The sequence below is a fragment of the Numenius arquata genome, chromosome 8 (genome assembly GCF_964106895.1).
Source record: "Numenius arquata chromosome 8, bNumArq3.hap1.1, whole genome shotgun sequence".
Classification (NCBI taxonomy): Eukaryota; Metazoa; Chordata; class Aves; order Charadriiformes; family Scolopacidae; genus Numenius; species Numenius arquata.
In genome coordinates this window covers 18,625,130-18,637,549 of record NC_133583.1, presented here as the reverse complement: position 1 = coordinate 18,637,549, position 12,420 = coordinate 18,625,130, and the positions used below count along the sequence as shown (strand labels likewise).

Below are 12,420 nucleotides of genomic sequence, written 5' to 3'. Positions count from 1 at the left end.
GGGAAGGAGGTACCTAGACCTTCTATGACTTTGTCAGGAGCGAATTTAAAAATCCACAGGGAAAAACGTAGGACATCCTTGGGAGGGAGAAGGATGTCTGGTCCTGACTAGCAAAAGAAGAGCTTTCAAGGACTGGAAGAGACCTATTACCTGTGGTTCCATATACAGGGGAGACAAATATTTGCTTGCCATGCTGCTTAATTTCCAGCACTCAGAGGTTCTCAAGCTTTTGCCTCTTAGCCAAGCCACTCACAGCCTGCTCTCACCTTGCGATTCCAGGAAGTCTTGCTTCACTGCCAGATTCACCCTAAAGTTCACACTGTAATTTATTTGGGGGGGGGGGTTTAACTCCCCTCCCCCTCCTCCATCTTCTCTGTTGAGCAAAATTAATGCAAAACTTTGCAAACACCTCCAACTTCCCATGAGCCTCTGCCTCACCCTTCCACCCACAACTCCTGCTCCCCAACACCACCACCCCCCCCAGCACACAATCATGTTCTGACAGGTTCTTGGTATTACCTCCCCCTCCCTGTGGCCAGGTCTCCAGTTCACTGTATTTCTTGGAACCGCAGCTGCACAAAGAAAGCATGAGGACAGTGTCTGCCAGCATTCAAACCACAAGCTCCGCAGCTGCACAGCTCCAACCAGCAGGGTCAGGCAGCTTTCGGCACCAAGACACTCAGGAGGAAACAGCAGAGATTCTCGCTGCACATCGGTGGCTACAGAGCTGCGTGGAAGTCCGGAGGCAATGCAATCACGTGCTATGGTCCAACAACAGCGATGTTTCTGCGATTAAAACAAGGCTAAGAAAAACAAGAGGAGGGGAGGAATGGGAAATGCAAGGGTGGAGCTCACGAATTCACATTGCGTTCCCTAGAAGCACCCTTTTTTCATGCCCCACATGCTCTAGGGAAAGCAGGGAAGACAAGATTCCAGGGGTACAAGCCAGGATGGCAAAAGGTTCTAACTTCCCAGGCTAGCAAACAGGATGAGGAAAGCAAGAGACACATGAAAACCGGGATAACCTCTCTGCTCTCGCAGACTTCCTGGGAATGTTTTACTTATTTGTGTGCTTTCCAGAAACTTCTGTTCCCAGAATCCAGGACTTTTCCATAGAGCCTGATCTGATATTAACCAAATCACCCCTCCCCTCCTGTTTGTCCACTTGGCTGCCAATCAGCACATGACAAAACACCAGGAAGCCAAGTTGGAAACCTAACTCCATGGCAATGGCCATAGAAGATCACTGCCACATGCCCTCTTTCCAAAACCCGGTGCCCAAGCCAGGCCAGTGCTTAGTGGGCAGGCAGGCTACGGTGGTGTCTTCTGCCTGGCACTGCAGCAGGAAAGGGAAAATGTTGCCCAAAGCTCACGAAACTCCTCTTATACATGTACAGAAAGCAAAACACCAGGCTAACTCCAGAAGGAGGCACTGATCCTGCAATAAAAAGGTGGCTTTAGGCAGAAGCAATGACAGACAAACAGGTAAAGGCATGCCTAATACTGAGGAAGGAGTTTGGCTTCTCTGTCACACAACAGAAGCTCCTGATGTGTCACAGCACATGCCAAATGTTTTATCTGTTGGAGAAGAGGCTGTGACAGCACCCAGAAATTATTTCACCAAAAGGCAGCAACCTTTGCCACCCATATGTGCTAGTGTCCAAGAGAAATTACCATAGTTGTCATGTCTAAACTTAGACATGCCCAAGAGGGACAAGAAGAGTGGATCGAAGTCACTGTAAAACGGCTGTACTCCAGGTCTCCAGCACAAACCTGTCTCCAGAATCAAGGCATTTTCTTTCTCTGCAGATACTGGTATTGGCCACTGCTTGATACAGCATCTGGACAGATGCGCTGGTCCAGCTCACTAATCCCTAGCTCTGAAATTCCAGTTACTTGGATGTCTGAGAGAATCAGGGGGGAGAGAGGAAAATAGGTATTTTTTTTTCCCCTCTCCATGTGGGAATCCCCTCAAGACCCATCTCTCTTGTTAGAGCCAATCTATAGTTTGTTTTTCTCCAGTTCTAGTCCTAAGTCTTGCTCTAACTGCTGATGAGCTAAGCTATTCAGATGACACTCACGGAGAAACCCTCTTTCAATTGGAATAAAGCTGAAGACTTCATAGAGTTCTTTTAGGGCCAAAAAAAATAAAGGCACAGCATAGAGATCTGTAAAAACATATTAGGAAAGTCTATATAAGTTAAGTGGGGGAACAGGTTTGTGCTTGAATTAAAGGAACAGCTGTTGCTTTCCCTGCCTTCAGCACAGATTTTAGTTTTAAATTTATACTTTGAGTCTGTCCTGGAAATCACCAACTCTGAAGTATCCTCTGCACTAGCACAGCCTTTTTTTCTTACATAGGAAGCCAGGAGAAACTACTGCCACAGTTCATCTTGGCCAGTTAACCAGGAACAATCCTATGTCTTCCTCCACTTCCTTTTGAACAAGAAATCTGCCCTGGGAAAACATCCTGTCCTGATTTTAAAGTAGCTGGCAATAGACAGCTGCTAAGCTGTTTCAGTAATTAATTACACTCTTTGTTAAAGATGTGCACCTTTTCTTCTGGCCTGCATTTATAGTGCTTGTTATACACTTGTCTATGAAACCAAAGAGACTTCTTTATCAAATTTCTGCTCCCTGTGCCATGTAATTAACCCCTAAGCTTGTCTTTGATGACCTAAAGTGTCTTTCACAAGGCAGATTTTTCCAGCTGTTAATCCACCTACTGATTCTTCTTCAAACCTACTTTTCCATTTCTTTCTCAACCAGTCAGTAATATAACTAGATGTAATATTTTTGCACTATTCCACTACTGCAGTACACAGATTATTTAATCCTGTTACCTGTACCTGGCAATCCCCCGTTAATACATGCAAGGACCACATTAGCTGCTGGGCAGTCCACTGAAAACAGGTGCTCATAGTCAGCCAATATCCGTAAGAACCCCAAATCTTTCTCCAAGCTCTTCTGGCAGAGGAATCCCCTCAGCCACAAGGTACAGGCTGCATTATTTATTTCTGCATATATGATTTTGTGCCTTGCTCAAAGGGCAGCTCCAATTGCTCTGCAGCAACAACAGGTTCCCTTCATAATTTCCATTCCCCAGCCTCTGTGCCACGGCCCACTTTCAGAAATAGGTAATATTTTATCAGTATGTTGAAGGAAAACTATCATATGGGCAAAATCTGACCTATGTGAGGCCACAACAGCAGTACTCCAAATTTAATGCATTTGTTTACAGCTACATTCTAACAGCAGTTAATTTTTCATCTATTAAATAATGCCCTATTGCATTTATGTTCAATATACACATACATGTTCAATGTTTAGCCTGGAGAAGACTGAGAGGGCACCTCATCAACGCTTATAAATATCCAAAGGGCAGGTGTCAAGAGGATGGGGTCAGGCTCTTCTCAGTGGAGCCTGGGGATGGGACAAGGGGCAACAGACACAAGCTGGAACACAGTTAGTTCCATCTGAATGTGTAGAAAAACTTCTCAGCTTTGAGGGTGCCAGAGCCCTGGAACAGGCTGCCCAGAGAGCCTGTGGAGTCTCCTTCTCTGGAGATACTCCAAACCCGCCTGGATGCGTTCCTGTGCAACCTGCTCTGGGTGACCCTGCTTTGGCAGGGGGGTTGGACTAAATGATCTCCAAAGGCCCCTTCTAAACCCTACAATTCCATGATTCTGTGGTACCTTATAGGAGTCTATATAATATATATTTCAAGATAGGACCTTAAGCTATGTAAAAGATACGGCACTATCATCCTTTTCAATTCCCAAACTGGGAAGCCAGTGATGCTGAAAGGAGAAGCAGCCTTCCTTTGAAGAGACAACTGGTCAGAGGCAAAACCATAAAAAAAAAAAAAAAAAGCCAATCTCCTCCTGATCCATGGCTGTACTCCACTACACAGTGTGACCTTTTGAACTTTCCAAGAAGTAGCCAGCTGTGGCAATGAAATTAGGGAAATGAAAGGCCATTCTGCATCAAAAGCTTCCTTTTAGCACTGATTAAATCAGAAAAATGTGTACACTGTTTTGACATAAAGCACTGAAGAAAGGCCCCACCTTGCGATCTGTGTATTTGCATATACATGTCAGGAAGCAAAAATCCTCCCTTCTCTGTGTGCTTGACCTTCTTGAAAGGTTAATGATTATGTTTAACTAGAAGTAAGGTTAAACTTCATGAAAGGTTTCTCTGAGCAAATCTTTGCCAAAGTGCTTTCGCAGAACACTCCAGCACTATGGTTTCGGTGTACTGAGCACGTTATCATGCGAAACAATCTATCTTGGGAAACAAGCTAAAAGCTTAAAAATCATGGGTAGGAAAAGAATTGAGTAGAAAGTGACAGGACTGAAAATTACAAATGCTATACAGAGCATGAGTGGTTTGTGTGTTACGCAGTAAGAAGTAAGGGCTTTCCTGTTAAATGAGCAGGCAGCACCGAAATCAAAGAAAACACATTTCCCACTTAAAATACAAAATTAGAAACATTCGCTGTCAGATGATGTCATGGAGGCTGGAGACAGACTCAAAAGAGGATTAAACAAATTAATGGAGGACAGATCCATTAGTGATTATGAAGCAGGATGGCCCCAAATCCAGCTTTGGCTAAGAACAGTCCTTAACTGCCGACCGTCAAAAGAAGGGGGGGATCCTTCCATACCTGTCTTTTCCCTTGTAATTTTGCCCCCACCATCTGCTAGGAGCCCCCATCTGACACGGTACAGTGAACTAGACAGACCAATACAGTCTGACCCACCAAGTCTTTTTTCTTGCTCTCACAAGAGACTGCAGCCACAATATTTTTTGCATGACTACTAAAAAATGTTCAGCCTGGCACAGACTTTTAATTTCTTTCCCTAAGATGCTTCCCAGGCTAAACATGCATCCTCACCCTACAGCGTGCTTCCAACCCCCTTACAGGACAATGGGCTCATGACAGAGCCACCACAACAAAGCCAAGACGGAAAAAAATTATGTAGGGTATGAGCTTGTGCTGAGATCACAACAGGTCAGGGAGGTGTCACGAGGGGACTCCTGGGTGGCCTGAGGGTCAGAGGGGATGGTGCAACTGTGAAAATCCTCCCAAGCAGAACTGGAGGTCTCCTCCCAACAGCTTTCATCCAACAAAATCAAAAACCTCAATGTCCGAGAATCTGACTCTACCCACACAGTAGCTGCAAGGGATAAAAGGAGACCATTTTTGTTTCCACTGAACAAATAAGCCTTCATTTGCTTTAAAACCCAGCATCTGAGAGGAGGGGATCAGAAACGCCAGAAATCCTACAATAATTAATAGGAAATAGAGCCCTCGGGAACTCCTGGAGCCTAAGCCTGGAGTGCCCTCTAGGGGTAAAAGACTGGTGAACTCCAACTACTTTGGAGAAGTCCTGGACCAACCCAAACTTTCCCTTAACGAAATCATGGCAAGGTTTCATTTAGCCAGTATTTGCCAGGAGAAAAAAAAGGAATTATGTATCCATGATTTGCTGAGTTCTCTTTCTCTTTGTCCTATTTTTCCTCTGATCCACAAAGTTGCTGTGATGGTAACACAGCCCAAGTTTTAGAAGGCTCTGCTTTGGGGAAAGGACTTTCTTCATCAATACAGTGACTGAGCAATGTTGAGACAGGGATTCCTTGACATTACAATGATAATTGCATAAGAAAGGTAATTCATGAGACTGAGCACACCCCTAAACTTTGGCCCAAACACCTCCCCGCTGCAGAAGCCTGGCTCTGGTGGTCACACGAGGAAAGCAGGACGCTGGGTTCCACGAGCCCTTGCAAACCCAGTCAGTGCTTGTAGCAGCAAGTCCAGAGCTTTGCTCATGGAGGGCCATGTAACTGGAGGAAGGCGAGACTGAAGGCTGCTTAACAAAACTTTCCTCCAACACAGTCTGTGCTTGCAGAAGTATCAATCAGCCCTGCATGCCAAGAAGTTATGACTGAATGCAATCAGCTTTGTTAGCGCACTCTCAGAGCTTAAACAGGAGCTGCTAGTTTCCAAATTTTGGCTGCCTGTTCCCTCCTCACCCGGATTCCCATGGAACAGAAGAACGATGCCACATGAACTGAAAAAAATCTTCCCAGAGGGAATGAACGGGAGAGGGCTAAGCTACCAGGGAGAACAAAACGTACTACAAAGGGGCAAACTTCACACAGGGCAAAATTAGGCGACAACTGAGCTTCTCTCTTTGCATGTGTCCCTGTCCCCAGGACTGAAACAATGCCGGTGGTTTATGTCATACTGTGTTTGCCTTCATGCCATTACCAACGCATCTGGGATTAAGAGTCATAACCCTTCTGTTGTAACCATAAAATAAAATGTACATCATTAAAATGGCTCCTCTTTTTTTTCAGACTTTGAATCAACAAGCAGGAGCATTTGCAGAAGCTACATTAAATATAACTAGGAAGCAAATTTTGCAGCTGCTTGTGTATCTGCACTAACAAATAAATTCAGGGGGTCACATTTACTCAGCCAAGTACAAGACACGCCACGTGGCTTGTGTGTGCAGTCACAGATAAGCAATTTCAACCTGTGATATCAAGGTTGATAATGAGCTGCTTCCTAAAGAACAAGGATCATTTACAGACGTTATTTGGTGAAAAGTTTCAGCACTATTGATTTTAAGAATGCTACAGACAAATCCTAAACAGAAAGGGAGCAACGGATGCAACTAACTTCAACATTTTTGAAAGGACATATTTCCACTGCAGTTTTAAAGTCCAATGAGATCTGGAGAAATTACTCTGATGAAACAAAACACAGGCAAACCCCAACACACCACACAAAGGTCCGAGTCAGAGATGACCCACCTTTCCTCCCTAGCAAAAGGAAAGGATCAGGACACCAACTCACTTGTGCAACGGGTTACACACAGTACACGGTTCCTGGAAGCAGCACATGCCTAAAGCAATGTTCTGCCAGGTGCTGCTAAAGAGCTGGATCTTGTCCCCATGCTCTTCTGTCCAAGTAACCTCCCCAGCACCACAACAAAACTCTCAGCTGCCAACAGAGCTCCATTCCTGAGCTTTCATCATAAACTTCCGGCCTTCCATAATAAATGTGCTAAAAACGTGCCTTCATAGTAAGTACCGTGACACATCAAATAGAGTTTTCCCAGAGAGACAAGGTTTGGGTTAAGCAGTTTATGCTACATTTTTGCACCAGAGTACGTTAAGTAGTTTCAAACACAGCACGTTACACGGCACTGCATTTCAGTTTGGGTCAGTGGAGACACTTTTACCAAAATCACGCACGTGCGTGCAATTAACGACATTCTCAGGCATCAGCCACCCTGGCTTCCACTCCACACAACAGGCCTTCGCTTGAAGCCTGGCACTGCATGGAGAGAATTAGAGCACAGCACCAGAGGAAGCCTTGCCAGCAGGTGTTTTGACTCGCAGAACATGTAAGTTCTCCCTGGTTTTAATGCTCAGATCACATCCACAAATTAAGGGAGAGTTAGAGGCTGGAAATACTCTCTTGAATCAACCGGAGCACAAATACTGTTGACAATAACAATGCTAACTATCACTGGGCTCCAACTAGCAAAATTATTCCTTCGAGCTCTATCTCCAAACTTAATCACCACAGAACGATCAAACCCAGACACAACAGAGAGCTCACACCTTCTCTGGACACATGTGTCATCACTTGGATGCTCGATGAGATGCTGCTGATGCTCCACACCAAATCAAGGCTCTGGTTCTGAATATTCTTCTAGAGAAGGAGGTGAGAGGATCTCTAAGTAGCAGTTGTGCTCATTCCCACTAAATTGTCTGGAACCCTCTCATGGATTTCAATAGCACCCTCTTCTTCAAAGGGCAGAACAGAAGCACAGGCTGTCTTTGCCTTTTAACTTTTGTGTCATACAAAGTGTCAGATGAAGGCTTCCGCAGACTGCATCCTTTAGTGAGCTGCTGCTTTCTTCACACATTCCCAACACTGTACGGTCCCCAGAAAAAGCAAAGGTGGTCTTTCCCATCTCCAAAGCCCACTCAGTCCTTCACATCTCTTCTGACATTGTCAGTAGGGAACATTCTGACTGAATGAGCCTTTTATTCTTTTTACAGCATGGGCCTCTACTTCCAGAGATGTGAGCAGAGAGATGCCAGCACATTACAACAGTCACCAAGCAGCAGACAAACAATCGAAGAAATTACTATTAGAGTAAAACAGGTTTAAGCTTCTGGGACTCCTAAATAGACAAACTATGGAGACCACTTCATCTCCGAAGGTTAACACAGGCTCCAAAAGAAAATTAATTATCAGGGAAAAAAAACAAAACAAGACACCAAAAAAAAACCTCAAAAAAAATAATAAAAGAGAACCAACCCAAAACCAAAAAAAAATCCTCACAAAACTTACAACCTCCTGAGGACTAGTAAACAGAAAGACTTCGTTACTATGATGGTCCACGAGCTGAAGGCTGGGCTACTGTCAGAGAAAGTGTCAACGTGTAGTTCTTAGGCTTTTCCTCAGCAGCAGGAACACTGGGGAAAATGGAGTTTTAACTTGATCATGTATGGTTGTCCTTTACATTCTTACAACTGACATTCACATTTAGTTCCAGCCCAGGTCAGAACTTACCCTTCAGTTTCCAGCGTTTGTTTTGTTATTGAACAGGAAACAAACCTTCAGTTTCCAGCGTTTGTTTTGTTATTGAACAGGAAACAAACCTTCAGTTTCCAGCATTTGTCCAGAAACCACTGTGGAACCATCAGACAGGCAGTAGGTGCCATTTCCTACCAGCCTGAACTGTTTTAGTCCGCACATGGACGGACAGGCTCTCCGGAGTTCATTACTATTTCCCAGCAGCAGCTTTCTACTACTGCAGGATTTTCCTAACAACCTTTGGACAACTTTGAGATTCTTACCCTTGTATCAAAGCACTAAGCCACTGGGTTAAGCAGTATAGGTTCTGAACTTCTAGGAATCATTACTATAGTAGAAATAAGGAAGGAAAGCCAAGTCCTTCCATTGATGGAGATGGATCTCTGTGTAATTAAGCGATAGGCCAGCTTGCAACATCTCTCGCTCTGAGCCAGGAGGCAAAGTTCACCAGCATCAGTTCCAGAGCACAAGCTTAGAATCCCTCTCTGTCCTAGAAGGAGTGATCTGACCTTCTCATCACGACAGCGTCACGATATACAGGGCACCTCCATAGCAATGCTATGATTTTATTGTACGAAGTAATTCACAGATTCAAGTCTGCCCCCACCGTGTTGCCCACATTCATACCTCTGTTTCAGGCCGAGGAATAAACACTGGGGGTCTCATCTTCAGAGTCAGGTCCTGAAAGTCCCACTCACCAAGCACATACTGCACTGGCATTCTGCGGCAGGCAAAAGTAAGTGTGAACACTTTAGGACTACACTCCATAACACAGAAAAGCTCTCAATACCATGCTGACCTCATTACCAACCACATAACCCCTCTGAGGGTGAGCACCTAGACACTCCTAAGGCTCTCCACTGCATGCGGAACGTGCATGCACACTCTAAGGGAGCGGGAACCCCACTCCCACCAAAGAGTTTGCTATCAAGCACTGGACCTGGGGAACTACAGGCCAGGCAGCCTCATGTCGATACTGGGGAAAGTGATGGAAAAAGTAGTCCTAGAGATTGTTTCCAAACATACTAAATACTGGAAGGTGACTTGGGGTAGTCCACATGGATTTAACAAAGGGGAAATCATTCCTGACTGACCTGATAGCCACACATGACACAATGACTAGTTTGATGCATGAGGAGAGAATAACCAATACTGTTTATCTTCACTTTCCTAAGGGTTTTGATACTGTCTCCCATAACATCCTCACATCAAAGCTAGTGAAGTATGGACTAGATAAGTGAGGTGGACTGAAAACTGACTGAACTGGCAGGTTTGGAGGGCTGTGTTCAGCTGAAAGCCAATCAGTAGTGGAGTACACCTGGAGTCAATAGTGGGGCCAATATAGCATAGCATCTTCATTAATGATCAGGATGAAGGGACAGAGAGCACCCTTGGCACGTCTGCAGATGACAGAAAATTGGGAGGAGTGGTTAATAGACCAGATGGGTGTCTTACTTTTCAGAGGGACCTCAGGAGGCTGGAGAAATGGGCTTACAGGAATCTCATGAAATTCAGCAAAGAATAATGTGAAGTCCTTTAAACTGGGCAGGAATAACCCCATGCACCAGTACAGGCTGGGGGCCAACCAGCTGGACAGTGGCCTTGCAGAAAAGGCCTTGGGGATCAGGTGGACAAGTTGACCATAAGCCAGCAATGTGCCCTTGCAGCAAAGAAGGCCAATGGCTTCCTGGGCTGCATTAGGCAGAGTGTTGCCAGAAGGCTGAGGGAAGGGGTCCTTCCTCTCCATTCAGCACTGGTAGGAAACATCTGGAGTGCTGGGCTCCCAGTACAACAGAGACACAGACATACTGGTTCGTAATGGACATAATGGTTCTTAAGTCCAATGAATGGCCATTAAGATGATTAAGGGATTGCAGCATCTGACATACAAGGAGAGAGACTGAGAGCTGGGACAGTTTAGCCTTGAGAAGGGAAGGCTTGGGCTGGGGGCAGGGGAGGGAAAGCTCATCAATAACCATATGTTTCTGGTGAGATGGAGTAAAGAAGATGGAGCCTGACTCTTTTCAATGGTATCCAGTGAAAAGACAGGCAAAGGGCACAGACTGAAATACAGAAAATTCCATTTAAACCTAAGAACCACTCCCCCTTTTTTCCAACACTGTGAGGGTGGTCAAACACTGGAACAGGCTGTCCAGAGAGCTTGTACAGAATCTGCCTTTGGATATATTAAAAACTTAATTGGGCATGGCTCTGAGCAACTTGCTGTAGTTGATCCTGTTTAGAGCAGGGGGTGGACTAGATTTCCAGAGGTCCCTGTCAACCTCCATGATTCTATGAATTTTGGGCCATGTTTTCAGCTGCTGTGAGGCACCACACCTCACTTCATGTAGAACAGCAGATATTTGTTGCAACCTTAACAGCACTTAAGACAAAACAACTTGCAAGTCAGACAGCTCTGGGAATTTTGCATTTCTGCTCCTAACACAAGACTTAAGAGCAGCAGAAAAATTTCAGGGAAGACACTCGGCTCCTACAAACAGTAACCACTGCTAACACACCGACTCCCTGATAAACCTTCACTTCCTATTCTGCATAAGTCGTGGCAGGATTAATCCACACAGCAAAATGAGGATCCACATCATAGCCACACTCACATAAACAAGCAGTAGGATGCTACCTCCAAACGTACTCCCAACCATCTCCCACCCTTCTAAATGATCCAAGTTCCTGAATATCTCCTCTCCCCACACACTACTCTTCAGGCCCAGCCTGGTTCCAGTAGGTCCTTCACACCAAACCCATTTAATTTTTGCATTAAAGCAAGCAAATGGAGGCCAAATGGAGACCAAAGCTACAGCAGGGAAAACACAGATACCTCCTAACACCAGGGAAATCCCTCTGCAGGCAAAGCCTAGGAAGGAAAGCACAGCAACACCACAGACCAGTATAGCACTGGCAGCTGAAGCGCGCACCGAATCAGACAGAAGGGGCCAAGGCTAAATTTTATCAGCACAGAAGGGCTTAATGAAAATGTACCTGACTCAAGAGTCAGTATTGCCAGTTTCCTGTTCCTCTGCAACATCTCTCAGACCCTCTTTGCTTACAGACAGGACAGACGGGCAATTTGCTACCTGACAACAGCAGCAAATGCCCATCACTTGTGTCACCATCAGAGACCAACACAGTACCGTTACTTGACATGTCAGCTGCTGACGGTGTTCTGCCTTCTCTCTGCTACAATTCTTCTGGCTGCATTAAGGCTGAAGGAAAACCCTCCAAAGGAAAGACTGTAAGAGAATGCTCCTACCTTTCCAGTCGCTTGTTGCTCAGCTGCTGGATTTGCTCCTGCTGCAGTGCTGTAAGTGGAGTGTGGAGGCTTTTGGAATTCAAGCTCTGAAACTGAATACAAAGTCACTTTAAAACCTGCCCGCTTGTGCCACTTGGGTGTCCCCTGCACCCTCCCAAGGGCATCCTCCAGGGAGGCCCAGCATGCTGACAAACACATACACCTGAGACTGTTGGAAACCACAAATGATTAGAACATATCCATATATTTAAAAATAAACCTGTACAACTGTCCTGCTGCTTTTGGGGGCTCGAAAAAATAAGTAAAATTAAAAATCATTCCATCAAGCAAGTCAGGGTACAGCGTAGGTGTGTATGTCATGGGTTATATTCCAGTCCCTGCAAAAGAAGCCATTTAAGAGACACCTGAAATGTTCTACTGGCATTAATAAACTATGCCTCACCCCCTCTGCCATCTATGGTAGGGAGATGTTCTACTTCCTATAAGTGAGATAAAAAGAAAGATAAGGGATTCAACCAAAATGACAAAG

At 45.1% G+C, this 12,420-nt stretch overlaps 1 protein-coding gene across 1 annotated transcript in view; it reads right to left on the bottom strand.

The window, feature by feature from the left end:
* Positions 1 to 12,420, bottom strand: part of HEMK1 (HemK methyltransferase 1, mitochondrial release factors N(5)-glutamine) — a 34,292-nt gene that overhangs the window by 18,808 nt on the left and 3,064 nt on the right. Inside the window, exons 3-4 of the mRNA XM_074151855.1 lie at positions 11,892 to 11,983; positions 9,251 to 9,344 (exon numbers count right to left, since the gene is read on the bottom strand). Coding sequence (XP_074007956.1) covers positions 9,251 to 9,344; positions 11,892 to 11,983 — 186 coding nt within the window. The remainder of the gene's footprint in view (positions 1 to 9,250; positions 9,345 to 11,891; positions 11,984 to 12,420) is intronic.